The sequence below is a fragment of the Miniopterus natalensis genome, chromosome 7 (assembly GCF_054644295.1).
Source record: "Miniopterus natalensis isolate mMinNat1 chromosome 7, mMinNat1.hap1, whole genome shotgun sequence".
In the NCBI taxonomy this organism is placed as follows: Eukaryota; Metazoa; Chordata; class Mammalia; order Chiroptera; family Miniopteridae; genus Miniopterus; species Miniopterus natalensis.
The window spans coordinates 50,123,407-50,146,259 of record NC_142087.1 but is presented as its reverse complement, the minus strand read 5'-3'; the positions used below and the strand labels follow the sequence as shown (position 1 = coordinate 50,146,259).

Genomic DNA, 22,853 nt, shown 5'->3' with positions numbered 1-22,853 from the left:
TCTCAGTATAGGGGTATAATTACATAAATGTAGATATAACTATTTCTAGATATCTTTGAGACATGATACTCTTTCCTTGGAGGTAGAATTTTTGTAAAACAGGATCAGTTTTCCCATTGTTCTGGGCAGTTAAGCAGCTATTAAACATTTTATATTTAGTGGTTTAGGGGTCATAAGTTACCAATTACTTCCTTAACTTATTTTGTATTTACAGGTATCCACCAGAAGCACCAGAGCTTCAAATCAGAAAAATGGCTGACTTATGTTTCTTGGTGCAGCATTATGATCTGGCTTACAGTTGCTATCATACCGCAAAGAAGGATTTTCTTAATGATCAAGCTATGCTTTATGCAGCTGGTGCCTTGGTTGGTATTCTATATATTATATTTTTGCCACTGTAAGATGTAGAAAATTCTGTTAATGAAATAGCAAACAAAATATGTAGGGATAAAGTTGAATTTAAAATGCATACAATGCGTTATAGGTTTTGAATTAGTTTAGCTGAATTGATGGATTTTCCTCAAACTAGTGCATTTAAACATGGTAATATCTGAGGGTTGATTTCTTAGTTTTGATTAGCAACTTCTAATTTTTGTGTATGTTTTTAAAATTTAATTTGAATTTCAGTTACTATATTTATATTTAAAGTGTAAAGTTTTTAAAGGTGCTTTTAGACTTCTTGAAAAGTCTTTTAAAAATTGCTTGAAATGTTTTTTCCCCCCTGATGTAAGACTATATATTGGTTAAAAACATGTACTTTGATGTAAGACAGACTGTTCTTTTATGCAAATTACTGAATATTTCTAAGCTGTAAATGAGAATCCTAATGGCACAGGATTATATAAGGTATAAGGCATGGAAGGTGCTTAGGATACCGCCTTGAATATAATAAGTTGTCTGTAAGCATTGGCTCTTAGTTTTTGTAATTGATACGTAAACCTAGGTGTTTTAGAAATAATTTTCTTTCTTTTTTAAAAAATATATCTTTATTGATTTCAGACAGAGGAAGGGAGAGGGAGAGAGAGATAGAAACATCAATGATGAGAGAGTCATTGATTGGCTGCCTCCTGCACGCCCCCGACTGGGGATTGAGCCCGCAACCCGGGCATGTGCCCTGACCGGGAATCGAACCCCGATCTCCTGGATCATAGGCCAATGCTCAACCACTGAGCCACGCCCGGGTGGGCTAGAAATAATTTTCTATACTTGTTATAACCTTTTAGTATTTTCAAAATCTTTTTAAAATATATGTACAATTTGCTTCATGTGCTTAGTAAAGAGTAAAACTAGCACTGTTACTTTCTACTTAATCTTCTTTAAAACATGTGAGTTTATAAACAGAAGTGTGAAGAACAAAATGTGTAAGAACTCTTAAATATTCCATTGAGTAGTTGTCATGTAGACACTTGTTTAATTGCTTCTGTTTTGCATTTTTTAATACTATGTATATATAAAACTAAAATGGGTAATTAAAAAATGTGAAGCTAAAATAGCAAAATTATAATACTCTTCCTTTTTATTTCTGTAATATTTTTCAATGAAGAAGCTAGCTTTTTAACTATCTTGTTCAGGATCAGAAAATATGCTGTGTTCAAGTGTTTGAAAAATTATATGAACTGTTCTTGGTTAGACATTCTCTGATTTTTTATTATAGTCATCTAATGTAAGCTAATATGAAATCACATATACTTAGTGTTATTTCATTAATACCTTAAAATATAGGTATGAATTTATAATGATTACATTTTACATAATATACCTGCAAATTAAATGTTTGTATATAGGTAAAATCTTAAAAATATGGCAGAAAATTTCTATGATTTTATGGCACTTAAGCTTTTTCATTTTTATCTACAATATGATAAGTACTGCATTTAAACCTTTTAGATGAAGATGGTAGTAGCAACTACATGAGAGAAAATAGTTTAGTGCTGGAAAGTAAAGTCTTATCTACTGTAAAATAATATACGCATGCATGAAAATCGTTGTAGTCTGTAAAAAACTGCCCTAAAAAACAATAAGCCTTGGGGAAAAATAATGTTGAAATAGCCCTCTTAAAACATGTGTGTTTGTAACCAGAACACAAAAACATAAATAGTAAATAATATTTTTTGTACAATACAGGTATCGTATTATACTACATGATCAATATATATGATATATATGTATTTTAAATATATCTTTATTGATTTCAGAGAGAGGAAAGGAGAGGGAGAGAGAGAGAGACAGAAACATTAATGATGAGAGAGTCATTGATGGAGCCCACAACCTGGGCATGTGCCCTGACCAGGAATCGAACCCCAATCGCCTGGATCCTAGGTTGACGTTCAACCGCTGAGCCACGCCCGGCCTGGCTATATGCTATTTTTAATGCAGTATAAAACCATGTGTAAATTCATTAGGCATAGTAAAATATAAACTAGTTAAGAAGATGTGTTTCAGAGCTGTAAAATATTTTGTCGCATGGATATGACATAGTTTCATTGGGTTTATTCAATAAATTTTGGAGCAGACACTTCTGGGTGCTGAGGATGCAGAGGTACTTTGAAACAGATATGGTTCATACTGTCATGAAACTCATAGTTAAGCTTTAATCATATCCCAGTTTTTAGATACTTATTTTTATATATTTTTGTGTGTGTGTGTTTTAAAAAATGTTGCAGAGGAATACATTTATTCATCCTAAAAGTAGATTGGCATTAATAATTTTTTCTCTTAATTTACGAAGATTTCACTTATTTCTAGTGAAGTTTTTATTAAGCCCTGGCTGGGTGGCTCAGTTGGTTGGAACCTCACCCTGTACACCAAAGGGTTCCAGGTTTGATTCCTGTCAGGGCACACACCTGGGTTGTGGGTTCCATCCCCTGTTGGGGCGCCGGAGGCAACCAATCGATGTTTCTCTCGCACATCTATGTTTCTCTCTCCCTCTCGCTCCCCTTCCTTCATCCCTCCCTCTCCACTTTCCTCTCTGTCTAAAAAGCAATCAAAACATATCCTCGGGTGAGGTTTAAAAAATTTTTTTAATTAAAGCTTGGTCTGTATGAGTACAAGTATGTACATAGTAGGATATTTTACTAAGAAAACCAAACCTGTATTTTAACCTTTATTTCTAAGTCTTTCAACAATGTTGTATATTATTTGAATTATTAACCAAAGCTATAGACATCAACAAGAAAATGGATTTTGAAAATGAAATAAAAGGACCTAAAAATTTGACAGTAATATAGGCCTAAGAAATGGTCTTTGTGCTTTTTGTTATGGTACGGGATATAAACTATAGTGTGAAAAAGTTGAAAATATATATAGTGCAAGCTGTTGTCATCCCTGTTTTCATATTTTGATGCTAACAATTGGAAAGAGATGTCTCTCTCTGTATGCTGCTACCATTGGTCTGTTCTCTATTCATGAGGCATAGGGAATAATAGGGAGGAGGTGGTAACAGAAATTTTAAGCTAGACTGATTTGGCAGTTATATATGCCCTTAGTGTTCACTAGGTCTTCTTGAAAATTTCATTTAAATGCTGAATGACTGACTCTAAACTTGACTAGAGAATTTAAAAATTAAAAGCATATAAATATATTTTTCAAGTCAACTTTAGGCTATGAAATTTATACATGTACATGTATTAAAAATCCCAGCAAATTTCATCCCAGTTTTTAGACTTCCTGAATGCTAAACTGCAAGACTATTTCTCTCCTTTTGAAATAGTGTAAATAATGTCTTTTCCTCTAGGAAATGGCAGCAGTGTCAGCTTTTCTTCAGCCAGGAGCACCTAGGCCATACCCTGCACATTACATGGATACAGCAATCCAGACATACAGGGATATATGCAAGTAGGTGACTAGAATATTTATGTTCTTTCTGGTTAGAAGTAAATTTGTTTGCATTTATATTGTTGTGGGATATAAATGGTTCTTTGTTTTTCATACAAGCTCCTAAATCAAGTTAATGTAGTCAGAGACAAGATGAGGTAATCTTTTAAAACTAGTATTTCATTACATCTCCTTTCCTATTTTGTTTGGATTTGGCTTAGGAATCTGTTATATGTAATGTTGAGGATATATGTTACATTGAGGGTGATTTGTACTGTGGGAACATCTAACCTTAACCACAGTTAAGCCAGGAGTTAACTTTCATTGTTAAATAGGCAAAACACAGTGAAGTAATAGTCCAGGGAAGAAAATGAGAAGTGTTTTGTACACATAATGAGTTCCTCTAATGAGACTATGAACTGGTCCAGAAGTAGTCAGGAAATTTCATGAGATGTTTGTGGAATAGACCTTGAAAGAAAGGTGATTGGGATTTGATAGACATAAAGACAATTCAGAAATTGTGAATGGCAGGAATAATATTTTGGATGCAGCCTTACCAAAGAAAGGGAATAGAGTCCTGGATAAGTTAGGGGGTTTGAGAACGTGAAAAGTATTGAATGATGAATGTGGAAAGATGGTTTGAGAGAAATCAGTGTGAGGAGCCTTAACACTCTATAATTGTTATTTTTAAGCTGTAGTTAAGAGTTATATAGTAGCAAATCGGGAATTACTGAATATTTGAGAACAGCCTTGACATAATAAAAGTTGTTTTTCAGGAAGATTAATCTGACTTTTCTATGGGTTACAATTTTGTCTTCTATAATGTTGAAGTGTAAGTAGTACTAGTCATGGTGTTATGTTTTCAGCACAGCACTAATGATAATAATTAACATTTATTGAGTGTTCAGCATTTGCCACTATGCCAAAGTAATTTACATACTGGTTTAATCTTAAACCTATAAAATGGTGGGTACTATTATTATCCATATTTGACAGATGAGAAGACTAAAACTTAGAGTTTAACTTGCCCAGGGGCACACAGCTAATAAATGGTGGAGCCAGTATCAAATTCTACCTTTTATATCTTATATAATCTATTTGAGAATAGATTTGGAGATTCTGGCAGGAGATACAGCTTCCTGTGAAAGAGGAACATTTGAAGGAGTCTGAAAAAGAGATTCAAAAGGTAGAAGAACTAGGGAGAGTGAGGTGTCGAAAGACAGAGTAGTAAAAGTTTTCAGAAATTTGAACATTCTCTGACTGGCTTATTTCACTTAGCATAATACTCTCCAGGTCCTTCTATACTGTCCCAAAGGGTAAGAGATCATTTTTTTACAGCTGCGTAGTATTCCATGGTGTAAATGTACACCAGCTTTTTTATTCACTCGTATACTGATGTGCGCTTGGGCTGCTTCCAGATGTTAGCTATTGTAAATAGTGCTGCTATGAACATACTTTTTGTAATTTTTGAAAGTAGTAAATTGTATTTTAAAAATATCACTGTTCATAATGACCTTTAAGTTAGTAATTTTTGGTTGTAATTTTAAGGTCAAATGGTATTTTGGTATAAGGATTAGAAAGTAAAAAGAGAAAAACTTTGCTATTTCCTAACAAAAGGGTTCCATCTTATAATTTCACAGTAAGATTGTTTTCATTTATTTTTATTATTTTCAAGAATAAATAATCCAATTCTAGATTATTAATGGTAGTAGTCCACAAAGAAAAATCGAGATTGTGTTTTCACAAAGATTTTGTTCAGGAATCATTCAGGCAACACTGGTTCCATTTTGTCTCTAATTGAAACATCTCAGTGGTACTACCAGAGAAAAAATGCCTAAAATATTTCTAAAAATAGCCAGTAAAATGAAACACATAACCAAAAGCTTGCATTGAGGAAGGAGAAAGAAATATGAATGAAATGTTTGTATTAATTCCTGTTCAAAGCAAGTTTTATGTGTTAAGTAGCTGCTGGTTTAAAGATACCAGTTAAATTCTAGCTTTTTGCATACTGGAAACGTGACTTTGCTTTGTATTCTTAACACAAAATTATATGATGAAAAGTTCTGAGAATTCTTAGGAGTTTTTTTTTTAACCTTTTTGGTAAGTAGAAAACGACATGGATTTCTTTTTCCTTGAAAACTATAATTGGAAATTTTGTTGAACACATGGTTACTGTGCTGTATTAAGATATTATTGTAGTGCTAATTATATGTTTCTTGTCTTTTTTTATTTTCTTAGGAATATGGTATTGGCTGAAAGATGTGTATTGCTTAGTGCTGAAATCTTAAAAAGCCAAAGCAAATATTCAGAGGCTGCAGCTCTTTTAATACGGTTGACCAGTGAGGTACTGAAACTGTGTAGTAGTTGTTTTAATTAGTGTTATTTCATAACTTTTAGAAAGTGTTCCCTTTTTTTCTTTTTTTGAGAGCGTGTACAAAACAAAAGTAGAGGGGAATCTTTCTTTGGGAATTTATAACATGGCTACTTAAGTTATTTGTTGAATTAATTTTAGATGCAGTATTTTATAGACTGATTTTATTTACAGATTTAAGTTTACATTATTATTAACCACAAACATGTGTTGTATATCTTCTGTGAATTAGGTTGTGACCTATGCATAACAATAATTAAAGTAACAAGCATGTGCATCATTCTAAAATTGATACTTAAAAGAGTAATCACTCAGGAATTTTTCATCTTATTTTACTAGTATAAACTTAAAAAAAAATCACCGTAAGCATTTAAAAAATTCTATATTATGAATATTTCAAACGGGCGAGAGAGTAATCCATTATAGTTCTATTAAAGATTTATAACATTACTAAATTGCGTGGCCTCCAGGCTTGTAAAGAATGGTAGTCATTTCTTTAAAAGTATGGTTAAAGACGGTTTTTTAGATGAATACTTAAGAACAAAAGAACAAAATCAAACACCTCCTTTGTTTGCCCCTTAAATGTTAATGTAATGTATACTATGGTTTTATTTACTTATTTTACTTTATTTACTTACTATCATCACCCAAAGGTATATTTTTATTGCAGTGTTTTTAGAGAGAGAGGAAGGGGGGAGAGAGAGAAACATCAGTGTGAGAGAGAAACATCCATTGGTTGCCTCCTGTTCGATCCCACAACCTACGTTTGAGCCTTGCCCAGGAATCAAACCCACAACCTTTTGGTGTATGGGATGATGTTCCAACTAACTAAGCCACCTGGCCAAGGCTGCACACTATGGTATTAGTCCTTGGACTGTTCTGTATTTTTCACTCTATTTTTGAGGGCGATTTGTTCGCAGTCATGATTTTCACTCTCAAATCTGTCTCCAGCCCTGACTTCACCTTGGGTTTTAGATTTTTATGGCCATCTGCCTTTTAGACTTACCTACTTGGGTGCTTCCAGTGTGCCATTAAGTTGACATATCAATAACGTCATAAACTTTCTTACATTAGAGATTGTGATCTTGTCATAATCAGCTAGCTGCTCATTTGTTTAAGGCAGAAACTAGTTGAGATGCTCCCATACTCTCTTACCTATCAGTAACACAATTGGGAGGGTGGATTTAACTTCTTAAATATGTATTTTTTTTATATCTCCAAATATTATACTTATCTCTCTCTCTTTTTTAAATCCCTCCTGCTACTCTTGATTCATGTCCTTAATGTCTCTCCTGGCCCTTTTCCTCTTTCTTCACCTAATTTACTAGTCTAATATCAGTTTTGTCCTTCATATAGTAATGTACAGTACACAGGTTGTCCTAAGTGTCTCTCTTATGCCCTCTTGTATAATGCTGTAAGACCTGACTTGTCATATTAGATTGGAAATTATACTTAAGCTATTAGCTTTTGAGAATAGGGGACTGTGCTGCCTTCTGTATTTTTATCCCTAGTGCCTAACACTGGGCTTGGCACATGGTATATGATTTACAAATGTTTGTTGAACTGAACCATTAATTATTCTGAAAAGATTTTTGAAAGGTATAACTAGTTAGGTTAAGAGAGGATATTAAAAATGTTTAATAGTTGACATTGCATAAGCACTGACCAATAGGAACTGTTGGCCAGACATAAACTATTTGGTAGAGCTGAATATTGGCTCTTGGGTGTGTTGATATTCTGTATTATAGTAAGTATCTTAACTTGGGTTTGAATATGTTGCTGTGTTTTTCAGCCTAGGGATTCTCAGTGAATGTAAAAGGAACTTATGGTTTAGGAGCTTTAATAAAATTTCTTTAGAGCATATTCTTCTGTCTACACTGTAATCTTGCTATTTTCTGTCATTGTTCTATTTTCCTTTCCAACTCTTTGTTTTCACCTTTCTTTTTCAAACCTGGATGATTTATTTTGTCATTGAAATTCTAGCAAATTTACCATTGTTATTTACTGCTTTGGGGTGACGTGTGGAATCTATTTCCCAAGAAATTGTGATTCTCAGCTGCCTTTTCTGCTATACCTTTCAGATATTTCTTTGAGACAACTTGAAAGTAAAGACTTCCAGGCATAATGTGTATAAAATTATGTTAAATTTTTACTAATTGTATTTATTGTATGTATTTCATTAACTAGAAAAGCTATATAATATGAAAAGTTCACTGGTCTTGAGGATAGGGAACTGAGTTACATACTCTTGACATCCATGAATTGTCTTTCCTAGATTTTTGCTAATACCGTTATAGCAAAAGACAGCTCTGAGACCTGGGTGAAAAGAGTTGTGCTTTGACTTTATATTTTGGACTGCAAATATATGGGCAAGTGGACCTTATACTTGTGTTATGCCCTGGGATTCTGATCATGGCAGAGCAATTCCAGCTTAATGACAAAGCATGCCACATTTACCACCATAGGATAGTATGTCTGAATTTCGTGTTTAAGAAGTGATGCTTTTCCTCTGCTTGTGTCTGTGTTTCTGTGTTTCACATTTATTCTGATCTTATAGCACTTTTTGTCTGTTACTGCATTTAAATACATTAAATCAGTTTCTCAGGGATAGTAATAGCAACAGTTTTTATAAATTTCTTCAGCTTAGGAGGAACTATTCCTGTGTTAAATTGATCAGCTGATAGCACCTTTCCTATTAACCTCACAATTGTGCAAAGAAAAAATCTTACAGCCATCCTTGAGATTTGTTTCAGTTAAGTTTGTGCAACTGGTGCTTTTATCACTGTGTTTCTATGGAAGTGAAGCCTCTAATTTAGGTGATTTTTTGCCTATACTTACCCTCATAATTTACATTAACATTGCCTTTTCAGCTTTTGTTAAAATTATCTTTTGGTTGTGGGCAAAGTTTATAGGCTAGAGTTCTTGTTAAAGTGGTATCACAGGTTTTTTTCTTAGTTCTTACAGAGTATGTATAATAGGCTTGTCATATCATCGACTACCAGAAAATAAAATTTTATTCTTCAGCTCATTCATAGTCTCTGCTTTCTGGATGAAACTATCACTGTGAAATTCTTTCATTTTTCTTCCATCAACACTGATGACAGTTGTCATTGTTTTCAGGGCCTTTTTTGTTTGTGTCAAAGCAATGTGTTTTCTACTTTAGGTATCATTATAAGAGACAGGGACTAACAAAGAACTAAGTTGCAGTGAGATATAAATGTAGGGTTATTCAGCTCTGCAAATCCAACAGCTTTATTGAATACAAGAGTCAAATTTTGCTTTAGCTAAATTAATACATGCCACGGGTTTCCAGGTCTTTCCTGAGTTGGTCAGTCCCTTGAGGGTTAAATTTGAGAATGCTGAGGGTTTAATGTGCTGATTCTCATCTAGATTATACATTAGAATCACTTATACACCATCAGAGATATCTATGGCATATTCCTTATGTTAATCAGAATGTCCAGGATTGCTGCCCATCCAAGTTTTGCAATTTAATAAAGCTTCATTGGCAATTTAAAAAATATATATGTATTTATGCTGTGTGTTTGTGTGTTATGTGTGCATGGGTAGAAATAAACTTAAGAAATTTATAGGACTGAAAGTAAAAACTGTGAAACACTATTGAGAAGTCTAAATAAAATTCCAAAATAGAAGAAGTAATAGGCAATTACCTGTTCTACATATTAAAATGTTATAAGTCTGTTTATAATAAGGAAATTAAAACTGTTTATCGCAGTAAGAATAGACAGGAATGTAATAGAATGAGAATTTAAATACTGCATGTGATTAGGTGTCATTTAATTTAGTGAGGAGTATTAGGTAATTCACTGAATGCTATTGTGACATCTAACTAGCTCTTTGGGGCTGGATTCCTGTCTTATCATTACATGATAATATATTACAGCTGGATTAATTATAATGTGAAAATAAAACCAAAAAAAACCTAGAAGAAGATGTAGGAGAGCATTTTAAAAAATCTAGGCATAACATCCTTTCCTAGTTTGATGCAGTATCCTGAAGCCATAAAGGCAAATATAATATGCTTGACTACTAAAGAATAAACTCTTTCATGTCAAAACTGGGAGATACTATTTGCAAATGAATGACAAAGGCCTGATATTGATTAAGTGTACAAAGGGCCCTTACATAGCACATAATCACAAAAAACCATTCACAAAAGAATATAAATAGGCAATTCACAAAAAAAGTACAAAGACCTTTAAACATAGGAAAAGATTTAACAGCCTACTATTAAATGTATGGTGAGAAACAGTGTCGTTTTTTTCCTTTATTAAAGAGATAAGCATTAAAAAATGATCTTGGGCTGAGCAGAGAAAATATATACTTTCATTCTCTGTTGATGAGAATATATATTGATCCTTTTTGTAGCAGTTTGTCTATATTGATTAGAATATGAAGTATATGCATAGCTTTCATTAACTCAGCAGTTCTACTTCCAGAAATTTGTCTAATAAAAATATTTGTGTAATTACTCAAATATGTTTAGAAAAATGTTTATTGAAGCATTTTTTCTTGTAGTTATAAAACTTTGAAGCAATATTAAATCCGTTGGAGACTATTGATAAATTAGGGTACATTTATGTAATGGAATACAATGGAGCTTTAAAAGAAATGAGAGATGTAGATGTCTTGGAAAGATGTCCATGATATTAAGTTTAAAAGCAAGATAAAGAATACTATGTGTAATATCATTTATGCACAAAAAAGTATGTGTATTTTTTAAAACTAACATATAAGCATACGTGATACATACATATATACACACACACACACACACCCCCCACACTAAACTGGCAAATTGGATGAGGCATGGGATGAGAAAGAAAGATGTTCACTTTTTTTCTTCAAACATTTAATCTTTAAGAAAAAAAAAAGAGTCTGTATTAATTTTTTGAAAAAGAAAATGTTTTCCTAAAAAAAATAAAGATGTAAGCTTTCTAGCTCCCCTAAGTAATTCTGATGCATTGTTATAGAACCACTTGTTAATTGTATATTCCTGATTTTTTCACTTACTAGCTTTTGGATCTTAGTTACTAGAAAAATTATCTGATTATTTAGTTTTTGTCATGAGGGGTTTGAAATAGATAATATCTACCATTTACTGAATGTTTTCTAGAGTGTTTCCTCAGATCTTTTACAGCTCTAATATAATTCTATGATTGTTACAGAGATATAGTAATGATCTGTGAATACTTTTGATGTAACTATAATCTGTTGAAATTATTTCATTTAAAGTCAATGTTTTCTGTTTTCAACTTTCCCTGGGGAAAATAATGGCAGCAGAACACATGGAAGGGCATGGTAAGTTCAGCTTGAGAATAGCTGAAAAACCTAGAGAAAGTTTTGGTGAAAATGTTGTTGATACTTGATCAGCAACCTTCAGTACTTTCTCAGTTATTTTTAAAGAAATGATGGCTCTTTCAGTTGAAAGGGTATTCTTATGGGTGAGGATATAAATGGAGTATGTGGTTTTTGTGGACACTGCTGTAAGATTCAGTTGAGGTAGAAATAATTTGAGTTGTATCATTTATTAATATACTAATGGCAGGTGATAATCTTTGAAGGGGAAGCCTTCTGAACTTTTTGATGAAATAGGCATTTTGGCCTACTTGAATTAAAGCAAAAATTGAGAATTCCTTTTAAATACAGTAAAACTTTATAGGGGATAAAGTAATGGATTTAATTATTTTATAATTTACACTCATTCTGTTTTATCTTTCCTTTTTTTCTTGAATGGAAATACACTATTGGATGTCACAGATCAGTTTCCAGAAGAAATTAGATTGGTGTGAATCTATTTTTTGTGTGTGTGCTGTTTCCTGGTTTTTCTCTTTAATCAGTATACCTGTATTAAATTCTCAGTTTATATACTTTTTTGCCATTTGGAAAGGGATTGCATTTCTTCAGAGACTTTTTACATGGTGTATATCATAACCAGACATTTGGCTTCGTGAAAAGCAAAAGAAAATATGGTAGAGAATTTTTTAAAGGGTTAAAAAAAAGTGCTTATTGAAAGAAAAGATCATCAAGATTGGGTTACCTCTTGATTGCTGCCCTCAGATACTCTAAGTTAAACATTGAATATGTTATATATTAAGAAAGTAAATGTTTTTCACCAATTATATTTTTTCTTTTAATTTTGTGAAACTAACCTTTTCTTTTAAACATTCATTAGGATTCTGATCTTCGAAGTGCACTTCTTTTGGAACAAGCGGCACATTGCTTTATAAACATGAAGAGTCCCATGGTTAGAAAATATGCGTTTCATATGATACTGGCAGGCCATCGGTTTAGTAAAGCAGGGCAGGTGAGTGCATTTTCTTTAAAAAGAAAATAATTTGTTATTTCAATTTTTATTTGTTATAATTTGTTATTTTATAAATGTATGCCACTTGTCAATTTTTTGTGACTTAATATTAACCCTAAAAATGGATAAAAATTTTGTTTCAAGGTGATGTGTTATATTTTATATTGGTAAGGGCATGAGATTTGGAGTTAGAGAAATCTGGGTTTAAATCTTGATCTCCTTACAACTTCTCTGAGCCTTCATTTTTAAAAATTTATTTATAAATTTTGGAATTTTGCCCCAATTATTGTAAAGTTAAACTGAATCATATATATAAAGGTCCAGATATAATGAATACATTCAAGCAATTTTAACTATTTGGTGGAGGTTGAACTCTCCCTACTTCAGCTTTGGTCTTCTGTTGTCTCTCAGAGTACTCTGTGATGGCATTTAGTAAATACTAAATGAGTAGAAATCTTCTACCTTTGTCCCTGGAAACAGTTTGGTTGGAGAGATCTTTATTTTAGAGAGCTTTCTTCATTCCTAATGGTCTATTTAAGCATTAGTTGGAGGGAGCTTTGCTGGAGATAGAGTGGTAGAAGAAGTGAGTTGGTGGTTTACTGTAGGTAGAGATAGAAGTGTGGATTCAATAATTATCTCTATATTTCAGGGACTGTACTAGTTAGCTGAGCATATGCCCATAAAACCAACATGGTCTTGCCTCTTAGGGAGCTTTTTAACTAGTAGGGGAGTATGAGTATTTTTAAAATGTAGTTAGTACGAATTTTTAGGACATACACTTTTCAGTCTGTGCTAACCAAACATGCCATTATTTTTATATTTCAAAGGTACAAAGAAATAAAGGTGTTCAAAAATTACTTGTAATTTCATGTAAAAATGCTATGATTTTTTTTATTTTTTTTATTTTTATTTTTTTAAAATATATCTTTATTGATTTCAGAGAGAGGAAAGGAGAGGGGGAGAGAGAGATAGAAACATCAATCATGAGAGAGTCATTGATCGAGCCCGCAACCTGGGCATGTGCCCTGACCGGGAATCGAACCCCGATTGCCTGGATCCTAGGTCGACGCTCAACCGCTGAGCCATGCCCGGCCGGGCAAAAAAATGCTATGATTTTAAAAAACCAACATTTGAAGATTGGGTTCTCAGTTCTTCTATTTTTTGGGAACTGCCATGATATGTGAACTTGCTATATATTAAATACAAAACTGTAAAAAATATTTATAAAATTAAATGTGTTTTTATAATAATTGATATACCCCATGAATTAGAATTTCTCTGACTGTAACATGGAAAAAAATTAAAACTATCATTTTTAACAGACCTTTTTCCATAGTAAGTACAAATACATTTGAAACATGTTATTCCATTGTTTGTCTTTGCCTAAAGTGTTCTATTCCAAAATTTACAAGGTGTATTAAGCAGCTGGTTTCCTTTGCTTAGAAGGAGAATTATAGACCCCATTAGGAATGGTCTATTGGGTCTTATTTAAAAAGTCACTCTTTCCCCACATCTTTTGTGAATGGTTTTATTTGTGAGAATGATAATGTCATTGGAAGTGGAAATAGCTGCTTTTATATTTACCTTCTGAAATTATAGAGCATATAGTAAATGCATAGCAAGTTAAAAATGCTACACCTGTGGTGGGTTGAGATACAGTTGATATCAGGCCTAATAATCATCTCTAATTATGGTTATCTCATGGAGATAATGATTTTAAGGTAGCTGGTTTTGCTATTTTGTGACGACTGTATACCTCAACCCCAGAAAGTTTCCTTCTCAGGCGGATCTATTGAAAAAGCCAATGTGTGGGTTACTGCAGTTGGTCAAGAACAGTATCCTCCTGGCAAGATAGGGCACATAGAGCACACACACTTCTAAGGCTGCTGTTTCTTAGAAGTACCAACTTTTCATAACATTTCCATTAAAAACAGATGTGTGTGTTCACAGGGATGAGTGGGGAGGGCAGAGGAGATTATATAGTAATGCCATTTCTCTCATTGCTCTCTAATTGAGAGTTAGTGCTGAATTGTTTATCTTGCCCCCAGAAATATTTCATAGTTTAATTTTTTTTGTTAAGAATATCAGCAAGTGCCTGGCCGGCGTGGTCAGCAGTTGAGCACCAACCTATGATCTAGGACATCACGGTTCAATTCCCAGTCAGGGCATGTGCCCGCGTTGCAGGATTGATCCCAAGTAGGGGGCGTGCAGAAGGCAACTGATCAATGACTCTGTCATCACTGATGCTTCTGTCTTTCTCTTCCCCTCTCCCTTCCTCTCTCTGAAATCAATAAAGATACATATATGAATATCAGCAAGTAAAAGGTATTTTAAAAAATAGAACTGGCATTATAAAGTATTAAAATCAGTAAAATAAATGAAGTGCTGGGGATAGTATGTGTGTTTGTGTTTGTTATAGCCTGGACAATCTTTTTTATTTTAAAAGGCCAACTTTAAATCCTTGTTACCTTTTAAATCTCTTCAGATGCTTTTTCACAAAATCCTCAAAAATGCACTTGAACTTGACACTTAGACACATTTGATTATTTCTCTGAATCAGTTTTTAAGACTCAATGTCTGTTCTTTTACTAAATGTAAAATGGAGTTTAGGATTTTTTTTTCAAGAAACATCACTTAAAAATTATTTTAAAATAAAGCTTAAATGTAAAGAATAGTTACAAATACATTTCAGAAACTTTTGTCTACTTGAGCCACTTGAGAGTTGCCTGCTTGTTCCCCATTACCCTCAAATACTTTAGGGCATATTTCCTGTCTCCTAGAAACAAGAACTTCTGTATAATCATAACACAACAATCAAAGTCAAGAAGTTAGTCCTAAGTCAGTAGCACTCTCAGAACTTACTCAGGTTTTGACAGTGGTTCCATAAATGTCCTTTGTATTATAGAAGAAGGATCCTGTTCAGAAGGATCATTTGACTTTTATGACCTTGACGCTTTTGAAAATTACAGGCCAGTTATTTTCTAGAATGTCCTTTAATTTAGGTTTCTCTGATGTTTCCATATGATGGGATTCAAGTGGATATCTGTATAGGAATATCACAGAAGAGACTGTATTCTGATTGCATACTGTCGAGTGGTAGATGATTTTGATTTGCTTTTACTCTCTTTTATCAAGGAAACATTTCTTAAAGGAACAAACAGTTCTACTATACATCATACAAAGTTTGTAATGGTACAAGAATATACTCTGAAGCAAAAGATTTAGTGGAGGGAGGCCTCTTCCTTGATACCAAATTCCATTTTTAGGATGGAAATTGTCTGAGTTCAGCGGGCGGTAGTGATAGGTGATTAATGCCAAATATCTGCTCATGGGTGTGGCAGGATGCAGTGGGCAAAAGAAAAGAATACCAAACAGAACAGTAGTTTAAAAGTGTGTGTGTGTGTGTGTGTGTGTGTGTGTGTGTGTGTAAGTAACCATATACTCACACATGCCGTTTTAGCACACACAGGGTATAAGAAAAGAATACCAAACAGAACAGTAGTTTAAAAGTGTGTGTGTGTGTGTGTGTGTGTGTGTGTGTGTGTGTAAGTAAGTAACCATATACTCACACATGCCGTTTTAGCACACACAGGGTATTTTTATTCAGCCCAGTGCAGTGGTATAAAGAGATGACCATAACAAAATTGAGATTTCATAAGATAGATCTCATTTACAAGCTAACAACGAAACCTCTAACTAATCCATAACTCCATATGCTACTGTTTTGGAAACTCCCAGATGGTTTTCATGAAGTCATTAATATTCCTGACTTAGACTTCTTGGCCTTGGACAAAACAGTTGCTTGTTTCAGACCTCTTGGTTTTTAGTAATAATTGTTAAGAGGTTTCCCAAAATGTTAATTTCATTTTCCTCATTATTCTCAGTCTTGAAGAACCAGTAACTAGTTACTTGATTTTGTGTGTGTCTGTGTTTATTTGTTTCAGTCCCAGAGAAATTTGGATTGTAATACTTTGTTTATTTTCTTACAGAAAAAGCATGCTTTACGCTGCTATTGTCAAGCCATGCAAGTTTACAAAGGAAAAGGCTGGTCTCTTGCAGAGGATCACATTAACTTCACTATTGGGCGCCAATCCTATACTCTTAGGCAACTGGACAATGCTGTGTCTGCTTTTAGGCATATTTTAATCAATGAAAGTAAACAGTCTGCAGCTCAACAAGGGTCCTTCCTCAGAGAATATCTTTATGTTTACAAGGTGAATACATAGTTTTAGGAGTAGATATTAAAATTATATTTAAATCATTATTTTTAGTAAAAAACCTGTTTAGTACTACCTGACAGGAATCTAATAAAGTTTTATTAGAATATTTAATTATCTATCATAATAAAGTGTAGCAGGCTAGGTTTTTTTGGTCATGTATCTGAGTTTCATTGCCCTTTCATAATTCTTTAAAAGAGAATTTTAATATTCCAGTAAATATTTAATTTGTGGCTGTTCTTGGAATCTTAAAGAAATTACATGCTTTCTGGACTGTTTTGTTACTATGCTTTTGGAATTTTTTTGAATCATAATCTATTTTACAATATATTGGGTCCTTTTACCATTCTTTGGAAAAGTACATTCCTCTTTTTTCCCTATGAAAGATAAGGAGGTAGGGATCTGTGGAAATTAGACAAATTATTATGGTGTAACCCAGAAAAATTAAAGGAAGGAAAAATATTTCTGTGGGACAGGAGGATAGGAAATGTAAAGCATTGTTTTATGGGAAAAATTGGAAGTTATAATTTTTTTATGAAGTTCTGTGAATGGTGAATACTGTTGCATTTCTGTCCTGTAGAAAATAACTGCTCTTTAAGCTTTTTTAATTTGAAATTACCTGGATTTAGAGTTTTGGCATTTAGGATGCTGTAATGAGTCACAGCAAGTAAAATGCATACCAAAATGATGTTTGAAAGTTTAACAACCAAAGAGAGCTAACTAGCTGAATAACCTTAGAAATACTTTCTTGGGCCAGAATAAATGATCTGTAAAGTTCTTCCCAGTTGTAAAGTTTTATGACTCTGGTGTATTAAGTAAAACTAGTAATTATTTATCTTAATATTTTTGCTTAACATGTTTTTAATACCTTGTGTTTTAAAAAATGGGAAGCAAATATAAAGAAAATGGCATTTTCTCAGGAATTCTTTTTTATTTCTTTTGCATTTCTCTTAGAATGTAAGTCAGCTATCACCAGATGGCCCCTTACCACAACTTCCTTTACCGTATATTAACAGTTCAGCAACACGGGTTTTCTTTGGCCATGACAGACGACCAGCAGATGGTTAGTAAAGGTTTTTTTGGCCTTGTTACCTAATGACTATTTTTTAACAGTTTTTTTTTCTTTCTCCATTTAAAAAATAATGTGTTGTTAAAGAATATTTGAAAATAAATAATTCTGTGTCATATCACCTGTCTTCCTGCCATCTGAAGATATCCACTATTGCATTGTTTTTCCTTAGCCCTAAACTAAAAATAACAGAATAACTATAATTATAATGGCTTTTCTCATTTAATATAAAGAGTGCTCATGTTATTATATAATCTTGATAAGCATTTTTAATGGCTGTAAGATACTATATTCAACGTATACAAAGTACTTTATTCTCACATTTGCTTATTATATAGTTGGATTGTTTCCATCTTAAAATATAAAATACTGTTGTAATAGTCATCTTTGTGGATGACTTGTTTTCTTAACTTTTTATTATGGAAGTTTTCAAATTTAGAAGTAGCAAACAGTTGCCAATATTCTGTTCTTGTTGTAAGACTTTTAAAAATAGAATATTTTCCTTAGGCTTGAGCTTTAGAATGACAGCACTGAGCAAAAGTATAAATATATTAAGGCCCTTGATGCATGTTAAAGTAAAGTAATTCTAAGCAACCTTATATATGAGCTTAATATGTTTCTTGAGCTAATTTAGTATTTATTTTAAAAGTATTATCAGTGTGTTTATAGCAGCATTGTATTTTATAGCCAGAAATGAAACAATAGCATCATAAGAGTTCACAAATTTGGGTATATTCATATAATGAAGTCATGCTGTGGGGCATGATTGAATTAGTTCTACATGTTTCAACATGGATAATATGTACAACATAATGTTGAGTGAAAAAAATTACAGAATGATAGATCAAATATAATTTTATTTATATATTTCAAACATAAAAACCAATTCTATGCATTGTTTAGTATATACTCATATGTGGTACCAGTGGAGATGAAGGATTGGGGGGGGGCTCCACAATGGATGACATTAACTCTCTGTAACATTTATTTTATAGAAAATATTTGGGATTATATGACAGAAGCTGACTTTTGAATTTTGATATACAATTATTTGTTATATTATTCTCCATGCTTTTTTTGTATGTTTGAAGTATTTCATATAAAATTGCTTGTGGAAGACTAGAGAAAATGTATTCTTTCAGAGTAAGGTGGAAAAGAGCATCACTATTATAAGCCAGGTTCCAGTTAGGATATTTTTTCTCTCAGATAATTGGAAATACGCAAGTGTGAGTTGTATGTATTTCTTTGGATAACTTAGATTTTTATTTAAAATGTTTTATTTGAGGGCAGGTATTAATAAACGTGTGTATTTAATTTTGACACTTTTTTAGGTGAAAAGCAAGCAGCTACTCATATAAGTCTTGATCAAGAATATGACTCTGAATCCTCTCAGCAGTGGCGAGAACTTGAGGAACAAGTTGTGGCCTTGGTTAACAAAGGAGTAATTCCATCCAGCTTCCATCCCACGCAATACTGTTTGAACAGTTTTTCAGATAACTCAAGATTTCCACTTGCAGTTGTAGAAGGTGATATACTTTAATTTTTACACATTTTGTTTGTTTGTTTTACTTAGAGCGGATTCAACATAATTTCTGTATTCCCCAAATTACTGGAAGCTGGGGATGCAAAAATAAATTAGGAACTCAAAATTTAGTGAGTTGCGTTTGTAAAACCAAGAGGTGAGGGTTCTAATACAGGTAGATGCAAAGTGCTGTTGGAATGCAGAAGAATGTCATTCTTTAGTACAGAGAAATTGGGGAACCTGATTAAGGAGATATTTGCAAGTTGGTAAAGAATAGTCTAGGTGGAGATTCAGAGTTGTGAGAGCAAGGTGTATTCAGAGAATTAAAGCATAAGCATAACTTATTAAAGTTACTAATTTAGGCATTTCTTTTATAGAACCAATAACAGTGGAAGTGGCTTTTAGAAACCCTTTGAAGGTTCCACTTTTGTTGACTGATTTGTCATTGCTCTGGAAGTTTCAACCTAATGATTTCAGTGGGAAGAATGATGAAGAAGTTAGAGAACTAGTAAGTTATTAAAAGGTATTTGTAATAAGTGTGTTTCCGTGATAGCCTAACAGATGCTAAAATAACATTTCAACCTCTCTGTTTAATGAACTATACTTACTCATTTTTAGGCTTTTCACCCTTAGTTATAAAAAATATGTTATATGCTTATTGTTGAAAATTGAAAATACATAAGAACATAAGGAATAAAAATAAAACTCTTCTCAATATTTAGAAATAACTTTTAACATTTTGTTGTATATCCAATCATTTCCATATGTATTTTTCCCTCATATGGATTTTTCTCATACGGTATATATTATGTTTTTCATTCTGTGTTGATTCATATTCATATTTTGATTTTAAATGTCTTACTATTTTGCATAATATTCTGTTGTATGGATGATCTATAAGCTATTTTATCTCTCTATTAGTAGTTATTTTGGAAGTTTCCATTTGTTTACTATTATAATCATTCAGTGGCGAAAATTTGGGTGCATAGTTTGTTTTATCATGATTATTTCTGTAGGAAAGATTCCTAGGCATGAAGTTAGATCATTTTAGGGAATGAATACTTTAATATTTTATTGGTAAAGGATTATACCAACGAGTTTCTCAGCAGTAGCATATGGGGTTGGGCATCTCATCTTTGCAACCTGAAGTATTCTTACTTATATAAAAAAAACAAACTTCTTGATTTGATAGGTTAAAAAATGCCATCCTACTATTTTATTTTTCATATTACTGATTTCTAGTGAAATTGAAGTTCTTGTATTTCTTTTTTTGTGAATTACCTGTTCATACCCTTCATATATATTTATTTTTTCTTACTCATGTTTGTAATAAGCTCTTTATATATTTAAGATGATATTTTGAAGTAGGAATGATTTGAACAAAGAATTTTTGTTACCCAGTTAATAGTATCAGAAATAACTTGGACAAATACACTTTTTACCTAGTTGTTTATTATTTACCAATATCTACTATATAAATCTTACTTCTTTATACTACCTTCCTATGTGCTTTAATAATGTGGTAAAAATTATTTTGAAACTGAGAAATACTCCAACCCTTTTGTACTCATATATGAAGGGAGAACTTGAAAGATGTCTGTTGTACTAACTTTTAACTATTTAAACGTTTCATTTGAAGTTGATTTTTTAAAAAAAGATTGCCTTGTTTTAAGTCTTGCTGTTTAAATTAATTGAAGACATTTTGTGATTATTTATACTCACTGTGAATAGTTTGAAAGATTGAGATTTACCAGACTCTATTCTGACTTGAATTTTGGTTACCTTAGTCATTTTTCTAATGTTTTATGGATACCTGGAAAACAAATAGAAGACTATGAACCCTTTACTCCTGGAAGTTTTTAAAAAATAACTATCAGCTTTTGAAGTATATTAGTCTGTTAAATAGATTTTAAAGGAGGTTTATTAAAGTGAAGTGAAAATTTTTATTGTGTATATTGAAGTTACACTTTCTACTATAAATTCTGGATTTCTTCATGAATTTCTACTAGCGATGGACTAAGATGCTGAACTGGAATTTAGGGAAATATAACCTTAATTTCTTTTGTCAAATAATTAATTTCATGGTAAAAGTAAAACTGTAGTCATGAGGATCAAGTTTACTTTGAGTGTGAGCCAGTTAATTCTGCTTTGTTACGGTGGCCAGAGACTATATGTATATATAGTTTCTTATAGATGTCATTGATTTGGAGTAGACAGGCCTTTTTTTGCTCTCCCCACAGCCCTTATTGTCCACCAATCTTTTCTATACCTTACTTAGGCTGCCATTACTTTTCCTATGTGTAATTAACCAATTTATAAAAAGGCTGGTTGGAGTGGAAGAGGGAGAAATATGCTCTTATTGCAAGATTAAATTAAATGGCCATGTTGGCCGTCGTTGGTAATAAGTAGCTGAACTTTATCTCTTGAGGTTTTATCCTCTTTGTAGATCATTTATTCTCTCAGTTGAGTTGGACTGAATTAAATGGGGGAAAATCATGTGCCTACTACTGAATGGCTGTACTGCAGTTGTGAAAATAAAACACTGCACTCTTCTTAGCACATAGTAAGAACCTAGTAAATACTAACTCTAATTATTGTTATTGCTCTTAAATATTGATATACATGAATTTTAATAATGCTTTATTTACTAGAATGTATATTTTACAAAATAATTTATTTTTTAGGTAACAAGTGAACCCGAAATGATTGGGACTGAAGTTATTTCAGAATTCTTAATTAATAGTGAAGAATCTAAAGTGGTAATTTATTATTTTTCAATCTTAAGCCTTTCTAAAAGCAAGATGAAAACATTTAAAAAATCAGTTTATTCCGTTTGTTTTATATCTTAGTTTTCTTAAAAACTAGAATTCTGGAAGATCAGGATACTGGAATTGCACAGGAGGAAATTGGTGGGAAAAGTAGGTTTGCAGTGGTCTTTGGTTTGTTAATTTCCTAAGAAGCCTGGTGAAAAGTTTTTGCTTTTTTCTTGGTCAGTATGATATTTGGTTGACCAGAATATTTTGATTCTTATTAGAAGTATTGATGAGGATCCAGGCCTCTGTTGAATTTAGAGATTTTCTTTGAAGAAAATGCTTTCTAATAAAATATATTAATTGATAACTTAAAAGTTTAGGTCATGAGTTTATATTTTTATAACATTACAGAATTTAGGTATTGCACTATTTAAGATATTATGAAAACAGATAATAAGAGTGACTTAAATATCTCCACAGGCAAGACTAAAGCTCTTTCCCCATCACATAGGGGAGCTGCATATTCTGGGAATTGTTTATAACCTTGGCACTATTCAGGGCTCCATGGCGGTAGATGGCGTTGGTGCTCTTCCTGGATGTCACACAGGTAAAGCTATAACATTGCTAAACAGTTAGAAAACTAATACTTAATTCAATCTCCATAGAATAAAATGAATGAAAATGAGATACTTTAAAAATAGGTTTAATGTACCTTTATAAATAAAGGCATTTAGTCAGCTGGAAGAATGAATAATTTGGATTATTTTAAACTCTGCCATT

The 22,853-nt window shown here is 32.4% G+C and overlaps 1 protein-coding gene across 5 annotated transcripts in view; it reads left to right on the top strand.

Moving 5' to 3' along the window:
- The window catches only part of TRAPPC8 (trafficking protein particle complex subunit 8), a 67,118-nt gene that overhangs the window by 24,650 nt on the left and 19,615 nt on the right, over nucleotides 1-22,853 (top strand). For all 5 annotated transcript variants that reach the window (XM_016195928.2, XM_016195931.2, XM_016195930.2 and 2 more), the window contains 10 exons: nucleotides 215-365; nucleotides 3,734-3,834; nucleotides 6,052-6,157; nucleotides 12,381-12,512; nucleotides 16,502-16,726; nucleotides 17,684-17,792; nucleotides 19,130-19,324; nucleotides 19,698-19,828; nucleotides 22,005-22,079; nucleotides 22,554-22,680. In XM_016195928.2, the coding sequence (XP_016051414.2) occupies nucleotides 215-365; nucleotides 3,734-3,834; nucleotides 6,052-6,157; nucleotides 12,381-12,512; nucleotides 16,502-16,726; nucleotides 17,684-17,792; nucleotides 19,130-19,324; nucleotides 19,698-19,828; nucleotides 22,005-22,079; nucleotides 22,554-22,680 (1,352 nt within the window). The remainder of the gene's footprint in view (nucleotides 1-214; nucleotides 366-3,733; nucleotides 3,835-6,051; nucleotides 6,158-12,380; nucleotides 12,513-16,501; nucleotides 16,727-17,683; nucleotides 17,793-19,129; nucleotides 19,325-19,697; nucleotides 19,829-22,004; nucleotides 22,080-22,553; nucleotides 22,681-22,853) is intronic.